Here is a 19,396-nt window from a genome sequence, read left to right on the forward strand (position 1 = left end):
CCTTGAGGAAGGTGTCTGTGAGCCTGGGGAACATAGATGTCCTTGGTTTGAGATACTACTAAGTTATCCTACTTTTCTTTTGAAAGTAGACCTCTACTTTCACTCTGCATTAATTGCTTTTCCTTACCATTTTGCAAGTCTCTTAAAACAGACCAGCATCAAAGTAGACCAGCATGGGGGATGGTTTAGTGTTTGCTGTACACAGTCTGTAAGTGTGCTTTTGAGTAAATAGGAGCTTTTGTCAGCCCTCAGTGTCCCAAATGCCTGTTACAAAACCTTGCATTTGGGATGTTGTTTATTCATGAGAAAAGGGAACTGACATCTAGATAAATCAGGCTGCTGAAATCAAGAGACAGTAGGATGTGGAATTTCCATTGGTATTGTGTGTTTGTTGTAAAGTGAGACTAGAGCTAGTTCTCTGATATTTTGGCAGGTTTATAGATGCAGCAGTTCTTTGCACATGGAAGTGACAGGCTGGCTTGTTAGTTGGATGGACATCAGTCAATAAATAATTTTTTCCTGCTTCCTCTGTAATCAAATACACTTTTTCAAGGTGATGTTGATTGCAGCAAGATAAACTGGGCGTCCTGCTTGTTAAGCAGATGGTTCCTTCTGCATGGATCCCTTCAGTGCTGTGCCAGCAAGGGATGGGACTAGAGGGGTCAAGCAACATTGGGGAGGGCCTGAAAATGATGAAGGAGCTTTCTGTTGCAGATTTCACTGCATGCATTCATCTGCAGGTTGATAGTGAGAGACATTGCAGTATGCTGAGAAAAAATAGACAGACTTGGGTATTGTTTGTTGGTTTGGAGGGGGTGGGGGGAAGAGCTGGTAATAGTGATGAGTACAAGGGGCCACAAATTGCAGCTTCCATGTTCTCCCAAGCAAGACACTGTGTAACTTCCTGGGCAAGTTTAGGTTAGCTACAGCAGGACAGGAATAAAACTAAGTAGGAGATGTCAGGCAGTTTCACAGTGAAGAAAGGACATTCCAACCTCCTGTATCAAGCTAGACTTGGTATTGTATTACTTCTCCCATGCACCACTCCCTTATCTACCCCTTGTTTCATTGCTGTGAGGCCACAGAATGTCAGCCAGCTCCTGGAGTGGACCCAGCTCATTTCATAAGCTGTCATTGACCAGCAATTGCCAGGCTACTGCTGAAGAGCTGTCAGCCTTCTCAGCACCTCTAAGATGATAATCCTGAGGTAGCTTTCTGAATGACTTCTTAATAAGCTAGCTAACATTAAGCATGTACATAGGTATGGTATTATGCTGATATATAGGGTAAAACTGACCTCAGTTTCAGCCAGGTGTTAATGATGTTTTCTTAACTGACTATGTTCAGTTCTTTATGGATCTTACTTGCTAAATATTTGATGCAGCTCTGAATTTTAAGTGGCGCAGTTTAGTTGGTTTTGGTACAGTGGTCCCTCAGTAGCTCTTATGTGCATAACTGACTTGTTTGCCACACAACAGCAGACTCAGCTGGCTGCATACTGTTTTGTTGAGTGCAAAAGTCTCACACCAAGCCTTATTCCAGTTGTGCTAAGCTGTGGGGTTCTGTATATATCATTTTATTAAAAGCAATCTCAACTTTAGTCAGCTCACAACAGTTTTTAATCCTTCTTCAAGGTTGATCTCCTCCAAATTTGATTAATGACCTCTGCACTTAGACTTGAAATGCTGAATTAAGGACCAGAAAAAACACTTATAAGAAAAGGTAAGAAAAGAGCATATGATAAAATGACTTCCCTGTCTTCCCTTCTAGAGTAAAACTTTGTTCTGTAACTCCAGGCAAGTGGACATACTTGTATATTCCAGTAAATCTTACCATGAGTTGCAGCCTCAAGCAAACATCAACAGCCACACAATTCTCATGGTATCCTCAACTCCTGCCCTATATCGCTCTGGACAAGGAAATTGCTGGGATTTGCTTCAGACCTCAGTGGACAAACTGGGACCACAGGAATTTAATGTTTAGGAAATACAGTGAAATGAGAGGGGCAGGAGAGGAAAAAAGTTTGAGAGAACCTTACTCATTCTTTATAGGTGTAATTTATTTTTTAAGAAAATAGACATCCAGTTTTTCTAATTAGCTGAATACTAGGAAATGCCCAGTTTTCATTCTGAAGTAAAACTTGCCTTTCCTGGCTAGTCTCATCACAGCCTTCTCTCAGCTTTTCTGTTACTGCTTGCATTGGCTAACCCCCAGTGGTATTTGTGCGCAGCAGCCCTTGCACAATTTCAGTCCTGTATATTCTATTCACTGCCACCTTTGTGAAGGAATGCATTCTGCTTGTTACAGCATAAATGTGCTTTATGTTTACATCTCAAAGTCACAACTTTGCTAATAATAATCTCGGATAAAACTGCAGCCTTAGGAAGCGTTGTCTCCCCTTTCTGCTGAGCGTATTACCTGACTAAAGTAGAATGGACTGGACTTCTGTACTTTGGCTTCCCAGGCTTCAAAAAACCTTAAAGCCAGTTTCCTCACTGTAAACAAAAACCCCCAAACCAATCATAAGGCCGTAATTCCTGTTTACAGAGATAAGCCTTTATTTTATGCTATTGGAAGCAAGTGGGACATGGTTATGGTTTTATATACAGAGAAGTCTGTAGCATTGGGTTACAATCAGTGGCAAATGAACCGAGATTACAGTGCAGATCTAAGTAAGTAAGTAAGTGTTGCGTACAGTTAATAACAGTGGCTGGCGTACAAACCACAACACAGAAGCCAAATGAAGCTAAGTGTACAGCATCACGTGAGGAAGCAACTTAATGTACAAAGAGCATTCCATTTACTTTACATTTGCAGGCTTTTTTGGCTAGTGAGTAGATACAGCTCAATTTAAAATTCAGTGTGCAGTTATTTTTCTTCCCATTCAACTGCTACCAAATTAAGAGAATTTGAATGTTCAGATTACATTTTTAATGCTATAAATAGCTACGGTTGTTGCCAAGTTACTTTATTTGAAGTTGCTTTATTTACAGTATAGTCAGGAATAGTTTAATCATCATTGTTCTCTACGGATTACAAATTGGGAGAAATCTTAAATATTTTGAAAGTAGTCTGTAATTAGACCATAAGGATCTGTTGTACTTCATTTGGAAGTTTAATTCTGGGTAATTTCTTTTGAGAGAGAGGTTTATTGGGAAGAAAGATGGAATTGTCCACCATATTACTCATTTGTGGAATTTGTTCATAGTATTTAAGGTTTAGATAGTTCAAAGGTCATACTTCTTTTTATTCAATGCCATATCCAATCTTAGTGTAAAAATAAACACTCTGTCCTGTGTGGATAAATAAATCCATCTGTTGGCTGCAGGTCAGACCTCTAGTAGTGAAAGAGATTTAGAAAAATAGACCTTTTCTTTAATGTTTACTATGCTGACCCACAAAGGAAAAGTGAAATTCATTCAAGTCTAGAAACAGAAATACAGTACAAGTGATTTATAGAATTGCATTCCTTCCCTCTACAAACTTGCTGAGCATGAAACACTGCCCCAAAGCACTGCCTCTATCTTTTCCTTGTCTTGTAGAAGTAATTGTCATCAGAAAAGTCACATTATACTGCCCTGCTAGATTTCCTGTCTGCCTTCTAGTGTGCAGACGCTTAGCAGGGTTCTGCCTCCTGAGGATTCTTTGCTTAAGAATTCTTTAGATGGATGCGTGGTGGTAGTTTGGGTTATACAAGGGGGATGTTTTAGCCCAAATTAGCAGCAGTTGTTTTAATTGATTTGACTGATGGTGATTTTTGGTGGGTGGAAAGTCAACCATTTTTAAAAAAAAAAAAAAAAAAAGCTTATGAGTTGGACTTGGAAAACACCAGCCTTTCCTCAAAATCTCCCCTTCCAAGACGGCTTCCCATAGATGTCCTTCTCATTCAGGGGCTGGTACATTTGGCAGTACAGGTTTCATGCTCAACTTTTTGTCACTAAGAACTGGACAGGACTTTAAAAAGCATGCAGCCCACTGGGACTTGCTCTGTGGTAGTATTTCAGTGCTTTTGACAGTCCCCCCATAGCAGTGTTCCTTCTCTTAGAAGTGCAAGTGTCCCAGAATGGCTCTGGGACAGCTGGAGGACGGGTGACATTCTGGAGTGGAAGTAGTAGTTAAGCACCAGTTGCTGGCCCCTGCAGAGGCTTGAGAGAACAGAATTGCTTCGTAGAGAGCTTGTCGACCTAAAAAGCTTAGTCAGTTTGATCAATAAATATTGACTTAGGGTTAGGGTCAGAAATAAGACACTGCACTCTGGAACTGGAAGACAGAGTCAACTTCCTCCCTTTTCTGTCCAAAAGGAGACTAGCTTTAAAACATTTGTTCTTAAGGACCTTTGTGATGTCTGATGTATAATTCACTAAGCGCATATGAATGTACCTGTCCCTTTTTCAGGGAAGAATAAATGTATGACTGGACAAAGCTTCGAGGCTTTTTTCTGTGTTTTATTGTTTTTGGTTTTTTTAAACATCTGTTCTGTGTTGTGTTGTCCCTGAAGGCATATTTACCCACTCTTAAATTATGCAGCATTGCCCAGAGAATGGCTCTGTAGTTGAATATGCACTCTGCAGTACAGCCTCCGTTTTCTTCCAATAGATGTATATTTCCATGCAAAGATGTTATTAGAAAACTACACTTGTCTTTCTTTATCCTGTTATTTTGAGCAGGGAAGCAGTGATACTAGTTTGAAAACATAGGAAATAATTTGTACAGCAAATTAGAATTTTCATAATTAAATTCATATAATCACTAACTTTTCAAAAGCTGTACTGCTCTGAATGCTGTTCTTCAGCCCACCATTATTCTGCTTTGAGCAGTATCACTTTCCGTCTGCTTATAAACAGTTCTTTGTGGAAATAATGAAAGAAGAATACTCTCTCCCCTACACTGACTACATTTTACTTTGTAAAGGATGCCCTTACAGAACTACAAGTTCTATCGGGAGTGCAGCAATACACATATTTCCATATGCATAGATCATTAAATTGTAACAGTGCCAGTAGTAAAGCAAAACCTGCCAAGATGTTCTGTTCCTCTTAATTAAGCTTGATTTGTATGTGCCTGTTGACTTAAGATGCAGTTAGTGTCCACTGCTGAGATGACACAGTACCCTGAGTAACTTTGTATTGATTACGCTTACACAAGCTTGTGCTTTTCCAAGAATACAGAAATGAGCACAAAGAAAATAAATAAGTACATCAGGTTGTTTCCATGGAACACTGTTAATCAACTTATTCATAGCAGCTTTGAAGTATGAAGTTAAAACTTACCTTCTGCTCTACTCCCTTTGAAACAGATGAGTGCTATAATTAACTCCCCTCTAGCTTAAAAAAATAGAAGTGGATAGAATGTCAAAATATACTTTTCTGGCAAGATGAACCTACTTTGTCATAACTAGTTACACCAATATTGGTGACCTGAAATATGTACATTACAACATGTAGTTGTGGAAGCAGTATCTGCTTACCCTTGTTGCCATGCTGTTCTGTGTAAAAGCAAGTTGTCTAGAATACTGTGGGCATTGTAGAAATAAGTAACTAGTATTCCTTTAGGGGAAATCACTATTATTCCTTTCCCTCCCAAAATTCAGTTGCATGCTATATACGCTGCCTGGAGCAATCTCCTTATTTTGGATAGGGCTGCATCAGGAAATAGAATTTGTTCATTGGATTTCTCCTGTTCCTCTTCCTCCTCTGGAAAACCTTCCATCCTGGACTTGTTTACTGAACAGAAAAAAAAATTAATCTCCTGTAGCAACATCGCTAGCAGCTTTTAGCCTGCTATATGGATAGCTTAAACCTCTTAAGTAATTTCTTATAAACTATTGAAAAAACGATATCATCTCTCCCCCTGCTCTTAGTATACTAAGGCTGCTGGTTTACCACAGTAGACATAAACCTCCTGGTTTTACCACAGACTCTATTAATGGACTTGGAAAAGGCAGTGCAACTTTCCCTCCAAGCTCCTATCTATGGTGCTCAACCTTTAAGACTGGAGAAGGGCATTCTAGCTTAATTTTTTTTCTTCTCTCTCTCTCACCTCAGTCCATTCTACCAGGACCAGATGCATTCAGCAAGCCTGTGTTCAAGTAGAAGCTGCCCTACACCTCGTGAACTGCAAAGCAGCATAAGGCACCTGGAGCTTCTAGGTCTAGGTAAGAGGCAGGAATGAGGCTTAAGTTCATGTGCTATTTTGGAATTAAAAATTAATTGCAACTCTTACTCATTCCAATTCCCCTGTACCAATGAATGAAGGATAGCCAATTACATTCAATTAATGCCTTCTAAAATTAGTGTAATTTGTTCTAGTAGAGATAACAGTCCAGAGGTTTTCACAAACATGCACTTCTGGCTAGCTATAAAACATACTGATGTTGTTTACTTACACAGTATAGAAGAGACTGTACCTTTAATTATCTTATTGCCACAAACCTTTGAAGTTGGAAATCAGATAAATTCAGTCTCAATCTGTGGTTAAAATTTTTACGTGCTCTTTAACTTCTTGCAACTCTTGTTTATCAATGGATTATTAATGAAACATGGAAGAGAACTCTCCCACTGAGAAGGCTTCAGTCTTTGAAACAGTTTCTGTAGACTAGGCTTGATGGGTTCTTTTAAAGTACACTTAACTATTAAACTACCTGCAGTACAGTATATATGACCTTAGATTGTACAGAGTTAAGGCACCAAATACAAGATAAAACATCCAAAATAAGAAATTTGCTTTACAACTGCACATCTCCACATACCACTTTTGGACAGTCGACTCCCCTTAAACGTCAAGGTAAACATGTGGTCTGAATGTTTCATGCAGCCACAGGAACTGGAGAAAAAAACCCACTTTCCTGAATTTAAATCTTACACTATGATGAACTTTTCTCTCACAAAACTCACACAGCTACTTTTAGTAAGGCATTGCATTGCCTACACAGTATCAGGCAGGCCTAGCAGAAAAAGCACCCTTGCTCCTAGGGTGCTATGGAGACATAACTTCTGGGGTTGAGTAATAAAACAGCTTTGTGATGACAATGCTCTTAAATGTCAAACGCTTAATTACTAGCTTAAGTGGTTAACATTCAAAAGAAAGTACAGGTGAGAACTGCTGCCACAATCCATAGGCTTTATGTAGGCTACATAGACTTCAGTGCCAAGTTTCTCCAGTGAATTGCTCTAAAATGACTGTAACAGAATTTCCACTTTACAGTAAGGATCAGATTCACAGCAAACTCGATGTACTGAAACAGAAGAATGAAACCAATAAACTGTTAGACAAGCTGTCTCATATACTATAGATAGCGGATGCAACTACAATATCCCTTTGCTTTAAACAAGTCACTAAAGTATCTAATTTTTCAATAGATTTATTCAGCAGGAAGCCCGAGGGGGTCTGTAACCTGAACATTCAAGCTGAATTACTGTTTTTTTTAAGAAGTACAACCGTTCTTAACAGAACTCCTCAGTGAGTCCAGCAGAGAGCTCATTTTCATTCTTTTGATGCCAGAGAGGAGAGGTCTTAGTCAGCTTCACAACTGAGAACAACGATCTGAACTTCGTATTTACATATCTCATCATGTATCCAAAAGAATCCGCTGCAGCAGAGTTCTTGTGCTGTTTCCCAGAGCCACCGGAAATAGTAGCCGTTTTTGTAAGCTGCTTCTGTGACTTGGAACTCATCTAAAGCTGGGACATACTTTTCCCTTGATTAAGTAACAGGCAACTGTCTACAGAGAATTTAGCTAAAGGCAAGAAGTTCTAATACTGGATGATTGTATCTTCACCTACCAAGCAAAAGAGGCAGAGGGAACCTTGCAATTTTGTCTGAGTAAAGACAAATACTGTATCATCTGCTTGCTCTTCATTTATACAGTTCTGGAGAGCCATTCAGAAGTCGCACCTCTCGACTGTGATGATCTACAGGCTCTCAGAAGTACAGATGCAGAATTACAAATGAAGCAAGGGACACTGTTTCTTTCAGGGGATCGGTGACTGAAAAGACAGGGACTGGATCAGGGATGGTATGTTAAAGCTACTCACATTTATTGCTATCTTGGAGTTTTAGACGAAGTGACAAAAGATTGATGTCCTATAGTTGAACAGCCAAACAGGAAATTTTTTTCCTAGACCACTTGAAAAATCTTCATGCCACTCTTTCTTCATTTTCTGCTTCCTAATACTGTGAGGAACTTGTGGTCAGGGAAATTTTTCTCAATAGTTCTATGAAAGCAAAAAGCCTCAAATAATTTTAGATTTGTGCACTTTTCCCCAATTAAGTTCTTTCAGTGGCTAGAGGGCATAGTCTTTTATTAAGTAAGACACACTTTAAATCTTTTTTCCTACCAGAAGGCAAGTGTTCTCAAAGAAAGAATCCTAGTCTCCAGAGATACCAGAGTAGTTTTCACAGATCTTTGTAAATGAGTAGAAAGTGTCCCTTGGCACATGAATAAGTTGAAATATTTGTAGGAAGACTTGTTTCTCTGAAGCTCTTCATAGGCTGATTAAAAGTTTTTAAGAATCTAGAAACTTCTATGTAACAATTCCGTAATTTGAGAGAATCAGTTATTTACTGGGATGCTAGAAGGTGATCAGAAAAGGCAGAGAAGGAGGACGGAATTCGCAGAAGCAAAGGTATTTAACTGCAGTGAAAGTCACAGCAGCAGGGTTTACAGCACATTAAGTGGGAGCCATGACAATTGCTGAATCATCTAATTAACTCACATTGGCTACATGACAGCAAATTAGACAGATTAGGAACCATCTACCCAGGCACTAAATTGCCTTTGTGAGGGTTGGATTGTGCACTGTGTCCAACAGAAATTGCTTGGGCAACAGAGGCCGCGTGTTACACATTCCCTTCATGAGTATAGGCTGGCCTCCCTCCATCCAAGTGGCACAATGCCCAGGAATAAGGTCACCATGTTCCAACTCCTGAACGTGTGCTTAAGGAAGACAGCAAGCCCTGGCAGAGAGAAGACATGATGGCAGGAAGCATCACGTACCATGCTTTCAGCTAGCCAAGCCCTCCAAACCAATCTGGCTGCCTTAAAACCTTCTCTAGATAGAACATGCCTGGAGAAATCTCATATGGCTGGCAAAGGAGGATTGAAGTCCTACTTTATTAAATACCTTATTTCTTCAAAATTCACAGTTGCTTATCTGGGAAAATGACAACCATTCCAGCTGCCACTCACCCATCAGGAGGAAAAACACTGAGGTATGGTTAGCAGTACACAGTACTTAAGGGTTTCCATCTGTACAGACTGCTGTTTAAAACTCAAGTTCTTTGACCACTGCAGCTGGTGAAGTGGAGGTGCCAACTCCTTGCAGAGCTATGCACTTTTGGAGAGGAGCTACCAGCTGATTTGTATCATATGTATGATAACACCAGGTGTCTCCTGAAGTCATGTGTTGACAAATTTCTAGAAAATACTTCTAGCTTTCACCTATTTCAAAACAAAGGAAAACACTGCTTCTAGAATGTATGACCTCACAGCAAGGTCATATCAATGCTGCTCTTACAGCAATGCTACAACTGTGTAAGAAGCCAACTGGGATTAAATTCTCTGAAGGGGAGATGGGCCAGAGAGAACTGCTGTCCTGCATGGGCACTTCAGCCACCAGTCAGACAATGCAACAGGCTGGTTATACATACATTTCTCCCTCATGTGGTCCCACGGAACCCAAACTGGTAGAAAGGGAAAAGCAAGTACCTGCCTGATTTTTTATATGCAAGAGCTGCTAAAGGCAAACAAATATTCTTGTAACATTGCAACAGTCCATATTTTATCCCCATTCTGTAGCTAGCCTCACTTTCCTCAGGGCTAACCAAGCAGACCACTGAAGCTCACAGTTGTTCTTCCAAAGTCAATGGTAATGCCATCCACCTCCAATACAGGTAACACATTAAACAGGTCAATTCTTTATTGTAAAGCTCTGGCTTCTTTTAATCCTTTAAGTGCCAGACACCATCTCCCAAAATACACACTGTCATCTGCTTTGCTAAAACTAGAGTTAAGGTGGGCAGTGTACAGGCACAGATTTTCCCTGGTATCCTATTTATATATGTACTAATCGAAAGGAACTTTTTCAGACTTCTTTTCCATGAACCAGAAATTCAAACTATAAAATAACATTTCTGCTTCACTGGAAAGGTACTACAAAATAGGTGATGATACTAGCAGCTGCACAAAGCGTAATGGAACCAGGTTTACATATTTGGCTGTTGGATATATCCAGAAATACAAAGCTCAGTAGCCATAAAATAGACTTCTAATCTCACAGAAAAGGCACTTTAGACCATGCTCCTGTGAGGAGGCTTTTAAAAGGAAACCTGCAAGTATTACGCAAAAGGAAGGAGTTTCTAGTTCTGTCTTAGCAAAAAAGTGCTTGTTGCAACAGTGATCAAGCAGATGTTACCCAAATTACTCATCCGATAATAGCCTGGTATTTCAGTTAGGTTAAAACCTACTGTTGTAATTTGACTGCTCTCTCAAATGCCAATGTATTAGGCACTTAAGGAGCCGATATCTGTGACGCTTCAATACATGGGAACATTTTGCTCAAGTTCCACTGTCAGTGAGACAGGTTCCTAGGCAATCTTGCACCTTAGGATCCTATCGCTGATTCCAAGTGGCTGCAAAAACCAGGATTTAGGAGTCTTAAGTACACTGTGTGTTTTGCATGTCAGGAAATGGTGTCTGTCCTACTGAGAAGGGGTGCAGGCAAAGGCAAGGGGACAAATTTCGTAAATTAGTACTTGCATTATGAACAAAAACGTATTAGAGAAATTTAGTATCATTTCAGTGAAAAAGAGAAGATCCAACAAAGTAAGAATTTAAAAAAAGCCAAAGAGGGGAATGCTTAGGATTGTAAGAGTTAAAAGGGTAATGACAGAAAAATACGGAAATTCACAGTCAATGCAGTTCTGATGGAAACCAATACAAATGGATTAAGCTGCCAAGTACAGGGCACAAAGAGACAGATGAAAGAAGAGTCAGCAAGACATTTTATTAATCAGTCCTTGAACTGGACAGTGCTTGTCAGACTGACATCAGTTAAGCCTAGGAAAGGAATACTCAAGAAAAGTTCATTATAATGCACCTTAACATTGCCTTGATGCATATAAAGTGCTGTCTTCCGAAGGAAACGGAGCAGCCTGCTGCCCCACCATCGGGACTGCTTAGCCTGACAGGCTGAAAGAATGAATTGAATTTTAAGTGAGCTTCAAAACCAAGCCCCAGGTTTGCACCTTTAAGATAACAGCAGATGAAAACCTGCACCACCAGATGGGAAGGGTATTCTGATGGCTCATCAATTGCACCTGCAAATGTAATCAAATGGTTATGTGCTGTCATGGGCAAGTCACTGGCACAGTTCCTTAAGTTCATTTCCCCAGGTGCAAATATATAGGCCACTTGCAAGATCAGGTTTCTGCCCACAGTAGCAAAGTTAACAATATTTAACAGCTATTTTTCTCTATCAGCCTATGAATTCTATCCAGACATATCCTGAGTTATGGATAACCTACACATGCAGTTATTTACTGAATTTGATGTTTTCAATATTTGAAACGAAATGCAGTTTATTTTTGCTGTTATATTTTGATGCAAAACAACAAGCTTTGGGCCTGATACACTACTACATATTCCATACCAAGTGTTTTCCTGTTTTACATCAGTAAAAACTGTGATCAGTCAGGGGGTTTTTATGCTTTCATCTAAAATGCTAATACAACATCATCAACTCCCTCCCCTCCCCCCCCTTTTTTTTTTTTTACCATTTTTATAGAAAAAGTTGTTTCCAGCAACTTCAAGTTCTGCAAGTACTGCAACTGTGCAGTACTGCACTATGCAACTTTGCATAACGCAAGGTTATATAGAGGCAAATTAAAAAAAACCCTAGTATTTTAAAACTACACATATCATGTGCACCACATAGGTCATAATCCAAAACGATTTTAATCCAGTTAAAATATTTGTTAAAACATTTACTACAGAACTGAAAAGAATTATTTATGGATAGCTGTATCCTAATTTCTAGCTTTAGAAAACCACAGCTAAGCAAATTATTCATGCAGAGTTAAATCACTGCCTGCCTGCCTTCCTCTCCTCCCACTGCGCCCACAAGAGGAAAGCAAACCTGGCTGCTTCATGAATTAATTTGGCCTAATGTAATTTGATCTCTGCAGATTTTGACTGTAATATCATCAAAGTCTCATTCCTCATTTGGAGTTTAGCTTTAATAGTTTAGGGAAATAATTTCTCTCTGTATTAGTTAGATAATATCACACATTCCACTTCTCATTTTTATTCCACATACCTATAACCATGGGATGGCTTTGGTACCTACCCAAATGTTTTCCACAGGTATGCAAGAAATGCAGTGCCTGACACACAGCAGTATCAATACAGCTTTTTATGCTACACAAGAGAAGAATATTTGAAGAACAGTCTGTTGATAAAACCAAACAGTTTCTTAGAAGTGTTACTTTCTTTTTTAACTGAAACTGGAGTATTTGAAGTGGCCTTGGAAAATACAAAGTTGGAATTCAGACCTACATATTACCTGTTTAAACATTTAGTTAAACAAGACATAATAAAAAAGTGCCATATACAAGATTGTCACAGGTATATGAGATTTTTAGAAAAAAGGCAATAAAAATATTCTTTAAGCTGAAAATAAATTCTCTTACCTTTTATATCACGATCTCAGCTTACAGTCACTACATTTCTGCTTATTTTATACAAGTGCATATGGCTATGAAGGTCCGGAGAGAATGAGAATAAAGTGGTATTAACCTGCTGAAAACTGCTTAAAAGTCTTAAGCTGCAACATATAGATGTTCCAATACCATTTTAAAAAACATTCACCTTTCAGTTATTGCTGATTCACAATCTCAAAATATCAACATACAAATATTTAAGAGGAAAAACAACTTGGTAAATTTAGAGCAGCAAAGTTTTTTGAACTGGATGTTTACCAAACACTATGTTTTCCTATCATTTGGTGATGATTTTGAGAGACACAAAAGCAATCCATTTGAAAGTCAAGTTCAGGCCTACCCTTTTTGTGCCTCATATTAAATGATACGGGGAAGAGACAGAGAGAGAGAGAGAATATATCATTTAGTTAGATTTTGGAAAAAATGTATAGTCTATTTTCTTCTTCTGTCTTTTTGCTACATTTCATGTCTGCTGACATGCACAATGGTACAAAGCACTACTGCTCCAAGAGTGACCATTGCAAGTCTTTGTAGCAATTTTTATAGGAAGCATGCAAATACAGTCATAGTATTAAAATTCTGAAGTACTTAAGTAGTGAAAGTAAATGCAGGATTCACTGCTTAAAGCAGGCACTCTGCTAGGTTTTGTGTCTTGTTTTGGTGTTTGGTTCCCGCCCTGCCCCCCCCCCCCCCAACACACCAGTCTTTCCGTTCTAGTGTAAAGAAATAACCAGAAGTATATACACATCTATTGCTATGTACCCAAAGAAAGGACTGTGGCTTGGAGTAAGTATTGCTTTTCATTAAATGGAACAAAGTTCAAGAAGTGAGAAAACCACTTTAAAAAAAAAGGAAAAAAGCTCAGATTCCATGTCTGAAGTTGAGAAACCTCAAAACGAGCCACGTTTGTTCTTGCTTTTAAGACATGTACAAAATGCCATTTCGAGCCACACAACCTGATGGTTCTAGAAGTCAGAGAAGAAATCTTGAGGGCCCAAGTGAATAATAAAAGGTGCGATGCTGAGAGGCTGGCAATAGGGACTGTCAATGAAAAAACCACCTACAGTGGGAAAAGAGCAGAGAAGCAAAAACTTCACGTTAATTTCAGAGAGAGTGGCTGAAGCTATAGCTCCATTTAAATTTCTCTGCTCTTTCAGCTGCAAGTGGAATTTTCATTGTAAAATGGGCACTTTTAATTCTTTGAAGGTATTGAAACATCTAACACTTCCAAGGTTACCACTTTCTAAACAAAGAACTGACAGCTCATTCATATTTTCAGTAAAGCAGAGAAATGTAAAATATGCAGCAAGGGGGCAACTTTACAATGTGGTTAGTAACTCCCAACAAATGACAAAAAAATAAAAAAAATGACTTCTATAAATCATCTGAAATGACTGCCATCATGTTGGAAAAGAGCATAGCGCCCTCCTTGTTTTTGAAATAAGAACAAGTTATTTGGCTTACGAATGTTCATTGTACAGAATTCGTTCAGAGAGTATTTTGTTTGAAATTTTACAAAGCTGGGGATTAAAAAAAAAAAAAAAAAACAAAAACCCAAAAAACTACAAACAGTTGCCAATCAGGGGAACTCCAAAAGAGAAGGGGGGGGGGATTGTGTGCAGAGGAAAGATTCCTTTAATGAATATTTGATTAACAAAAATGGGCTCTTATCAGCCATGCTTTTTCTGCTCCGTGATGGCTTCCTTTCATCCATAGGCCAGCAAAGTATATCAGTGATTTATGAGCACCACTCAATTTGACTACATCCCCAAGACCCTGCTCTTCATTTCAACACAACGCATGGATGACAACAGCAGGCCCACCACGACTTGTCAATAGATCTACATTTTTTATTAAAGTACCACCAACACCAAACAAAGGTGAGAGCTACGGCAGAAGAAGAATATATAAACATGTTCCTAAGCACAAATACTTAGCTTAAGAATAACAGCTGCAGTTAATTCCAAGAAAAGCAGCTTGTTATATAAGCCACCCCTTATTATGCTTTTCTAATATTTCTTTCCCTATAATGGGGGGCGTAGGGGAGGAGGAACTTTACATTGCTTTAAGCACCGTTCTTACACCCTCTTCATATATAAAGCTCCCCCGCCTCAGCAGCAGTCTGTTGGAGAACAGAGTGTACAAAGGCCATCTTTGAAAGAGCATGAACTAAAGTAAACCTACTGAAAAGCAACAGGTGAAGAAGTGCAACCAACAGTGCTGCTTATTTTGTGGGGTGATACCTTAATAAAGACTACTCGAATTCCTCATTCGAGCTCATAGCAGTTTTTATGCAGAAGTCTACAACAGATGGAGACAGCATGGAGCTGGGGCCTGTCCTGGAATTTCAGACAGGTGCGCACACTCCATAGCAGAAAGAGGATTCTTTTGGTTTGAGCACCAACTCTTAGCTAAAAGTACTGGCCTATGGCTGAAGTGTGTCACTTTTCACAGCAGCACTCAACAAGAACTGGGACAATTAAATAGCAAGTTTTCATGGGGACCTTGTTGCTGCTTTAGATTCTTATAAATGTAAGGGGGAAAAGGAGAACCCTTTGTTTTAATACAAGATTGACAACTAAAATGCTTTCTGTAGAAATGGTGGATGGAAAAATCAAGGGTGGGCAGACAATCTTAAAAGTGAAGAAGGCCACAAGAACAAATGCAATTTCTTTTTTTCTTTTTTTTCTTTTTTTTCCTCTTTTGTAAAAACAGAAAAGAAAGGAAAACAAGCAGCTTTTGAGCTCTAAAGAACCTGTTTGTAACATTATTGTCGTCCTTTCTCTGGGCAATACGGACTTAACTGTATTCCTGTAATTACATAACAAGAGTCCTTCTGTGGGAACTTCCTTTGTTTAATACTTATTTCACAGAATGCAACCTAATACAGAGAGACAGCCTAAGATTAATTCCCTTTGTTTCATTTGTTTTTCAGTATTTTGTGTACAAGTGAAAAGCCTTCTTGGATAATTAAGACTGTGTCTAAAATCACAGTTACAGTATGCTGATATTAAAGACTGTAAGGAAATTCAGGTACTGATGCTTAACTATAAAAAATAAGATAAAACAATATTTTAACCCATATTTTACTAAGTTTATTACACACCATAATATTTACAAAGTTAAATGTTAACTGTAAAGTTTCTATTGTGTGAGTTTGGGGTTTTTTTTATTTTTAATTTTTATTTTTTAAAGAACTATGCCCTGCATTTAATAACCCTACAACAAGTACAGGTCATTAACTGAATCTGTTGTGACTGCATTAGGAAACAGGCAGTACTCTTGTGTTACAACAAAACAGTTTATTTGTGATCAGTGTTTTATATTCTATACATCCTTCACAAATTTAATTTTACATAATCGGATACTTCATTTAAAACGTAAGATTTAAGCTTCTAGTTCTTCCCTATAACAGAAGGCTGGTATAAGTTATTTGAAAATGAGGTAACATTTCACAGAACATTTTTTTCAAGTTTTAGAGAACTAAATTTGCATTTTGTTAAAATCAAAAAGTAGGAAAAAGATGTTTCTTTACAAATGACTTTGCTCAAGTATGTGTTCAAAGAAAACAGGATAAAAAGGCTTTTTTTCTTCTAACATTCTGTACTGTACTGTGTTGTTCAATCAATAGGAATTAGCTTCTGCCATTTGCTAAAAGAATGAGTAGTGGGGAACAGGATAAGTTGGGAATTTCATAACTGGTAACAGAACCATTCTCTTGGGTAAACCTACAGAGAGAAGAAAGGGAGAGGACTCCAAATAAGTTCAGTGATCCAAGAAAGTCAGATAAGAGCTTACAGTAGTGTTCTCATTAACCTTTTCCAGATCAGTCAGTCAGTGTGATTTTAGGGTGCAGAGTCCCATAAACAGTAACACTTCCAACACTTTGCACTATTTCAAACAGGTGGTTAGCTTAAAGTTTGCTTTTATTTTTGTCCTGGTGTTTGGTAAAATTAAAGTAAGCAATATTCTCAAAAGCAGTGTGTATTTGGACTTTCATCATCTTTATGATAATTAATCTCTATTATCTCATTCTATGTTCTGAGTTAATTTCATAGGCCAGTTACAATTGCAGATATTGTAGACAGGCACGGCTGTGCATAAAAGAGAACTCAGAGGGAAACTGTTCATCAGTTTTGATAAGCATCCAGATAGGTCAGCCAAAAATCAAGCACCTACAGTAAATTCTGCATTTCTTCTCCTGTATTGAAGTGGCAAATCTGGAAAGATTAATATCTGCCTGATTTCATGATTATTACAGAGTTCTTGTGGCCTCACAAACTTCTGCACAATTAAATGTTTGGGTTTTTAATCTTTCCTATTTAAATTCTAGTATTTAACCTATGTATCCATTTAGAAATCACAAAGCAGCAACAGCAGGTATTCCAGAGCACCAGATGATCAAAGTGGAGTTTCCCAACATGCAACAGCTTACAAAGGCAAGGAGACATGTTTACCTTACAGCCAAAAAGCATTATCCCAGTACTTCGCATCACAATCATAAGACATTAAAAACAGAAACTCTTTATGTGAAAAATGGGGGCATTCAATCCACAATGCTTTGAAGTCAGTGATATGTCACATATACACAGCTAAGTGATTAAAATCCAGCTCCCAAAATAGGCATCATGAGAAAAAACACAAAACAGAAGGAATGAATGAAAAAAAGCAAGAAAAGCTGCAAGGAAAGTTGGTAACAATTGTGTTCTTCTCTTCAGCAGGGAAAAGATTCCTCTTACGTCACTATGTGTCCCTGCTTGTAAAAATACATACATGCAGATACCACTCATCGTAGTTACAGTCCGTGACTATCGCTTGGAAAGAACCAAAGGGATTTTTTAAAAATCCATTACCATGAAGTACGCCCTAAACTAAAATTGCTTTCATTTTTCCTTGAGAAAACATGTAGCTATTCCTTGTGTAATACAACACAAAAGACAACACACAGAGCACGCTCAGTGGGACAGCACTGCTGTCAGCTGCTGTTCCGTCAAAGCCCTTGGCCAGTCAATAGGGCAGGAGTTCTAAAACTAGAGAGGGTTTGCTTTCATTTTGAAGGGAGAATTCCACAGTGTAAGTGCAGCCCACAGGCCCATTCTCCTTCCCCTTTTCCACTGCAGGAGTATGGAATAGGACCAGCTGGTCTTAGTCAGGCAAAGTGAACATTTTCAGTAAAGCAGCAGCATTCCTCCGCTGCTTATAGCTCACACGTCTAAAAGAAAGTAATGAAATCAATGTTTCAAAATATTTTTAACTTTTATAATGCTATCATCAGGGGAGTTGGTGTTGCCCAAGCTATACAAATTTGAGAGTATTGCAAGTATTGCAAATGCTACAAAAGCTAGAAAATTAACAAATTGCAAGCTTAGTTTCCCATATGAAAAACTACAGGCCTTGAAAAGTACTCGACTTGTCATTTGAGTAGCAGGCTTTCAGCCAGTCCCTGTGACAGGAGAGGATAGAGGGACTGGTTCTGGTGGGCTTGATTTTTGTGTGCCAGGACATATCACTGACTCCAAACTGCTTTGCTCCCATTGCCACATAAACCTCATTCAAAGTAACCAAAAGGGCCGGTTAGATGTATGCATTGTTAGTCTAGCATAAAAAAAAGCCAGTGGGTAGGGAGAAGCTGAGTTAAGAAAAACCCTTCTGTCATAGCTCTCTGATTATTAGTTTACTTTACAGTCTTCATGAAACCAGTGCTTTGCCAGCCTAATACCACTATGTTTCTTAGTGAAAAGTATTGTGGCAAATTACCATGTCCTAGCTTCCTTGCAGTCTGATTGCTAACGGTGTAAGCTACACAAAAACCATTCTGCTTGTCCCAAGCAGCAGTGTTTTAGCCTGCGGGGGGGTGGGGGGAGTGGAGTGGGTGTATATGCACATAGCCTTCATAGAGTTGACAGCATTAAGGGAGCTTTGTCCACAAGCCACTTACACTTGGGGACAAACATTTCGCCAATGTTACTGTAATGCCATTTAGATAAATATGGGTCAAAGATGCTGAAATAGGCCCTTCGGTAGTCTTTGAATGGAGCACAGATCGGCTGTAAAAAGTAAGAAAAACTACTTCAATTCAGTTTCAGTATGAAAGGGAACAGGCAATTAGAACAAGCAGTCCTTCCACAAATCAGGCAAAGCATAGGCAAAAAAGCTACTCCAACCAAAAAAGAACCACAAGGTTATGGCATAAAAGTGGTGTTGTCATGGTTTAAGAGCTTTAATCTCTTTGAATTTCTCCTTGGACTGCCACATTTGGACTGCCACAACAGTTTCTGTATCATTTCTAATTTGTTAATTATTGGGCTATACATACCGTAAGCTGGTGCAGCTGTACTATACCCATACGGTGCTCCATAGCCTGCAATATAAACAGATGAAGGGATGGGTTTTGTTTCCTACAGTATCTGAAGACAATCGGTGTTTGCACACCAACGCACAGGGAGGGACCCTTTCCGGTACATGAAGCAGGACCACATAAAACACAAACTTACACTAATACATACAAATCTTGCTGAAAACACTAAAATCTTTCTACACAGTGGCTTGAAGAACAAGCTACCCAATGACTTTCTTAAGCCTCAGCATCAAAGAGGCTGTATTTCATTTCCTTAGCATTTTCTTTCAGCTGAAGCCCTCAAGTCTGTACTGTCAGAGCATGGAATTGGCATGATCCAGA

The 19,396-nt window shown here is 38.8% G+C and overlaps 1 protein-coding gene across 12 annotated transcripts in view; it reads right to left on the reverse strand.

The window, feature by feature from the left end:
* Positions 1 to 2,534: 2,534 nt before the first annotated feature.
* The window catches only part of STRBP (spermatid perinuclear RNA binding protein), a 72,028-nt gene continuing 55,166 nt past the window's right edge, over positions 2,535 to 19,396 (reverse strand). For 4 of the 12 annotated variants that reach the window (XM_076355512.1, XM_076355510.1, XM_076355513.1 and 1 more), the window contains one exon: positions 18,820 to 19,078. In XM_076355512.1, the coding sequence (XP_076211627.1) occupies positions 18,900 to 19,078 (179 nt within the window). In that variant the 3' untranslated portion in view covers positions 18,820 to 18,899. Of the gene's footprint in view, positions 11,317 to 12,687; positions 12,753 to 13,443; positions 13,778 to 15,158; positions 16,446 to 18,696; positions 18,765 to 18,819; positions 19,079 to 19,396 lie in introns of those variants that run through there. The other 8 variants (XM_076355515.1, XM_076355514.1, XM_076355517.1 and 5 more) reach the window with 6 other exon arrangements.

This window comes from Aptenodytes patagonicus, chromosome 18, assembly GCF_965638725.1.
Source record: "Aptenodytes patagonicus chromosome 18, bAptPat1.pri.cur, whole genome shotgun sequence".
NCBI classification, from domain to species: Eukaryota; Metazoa; Chordata; class Aves; order Sphenisciformes; family Spheniscidae; genus Aptenodytes; species Aptenodytes patagonicus.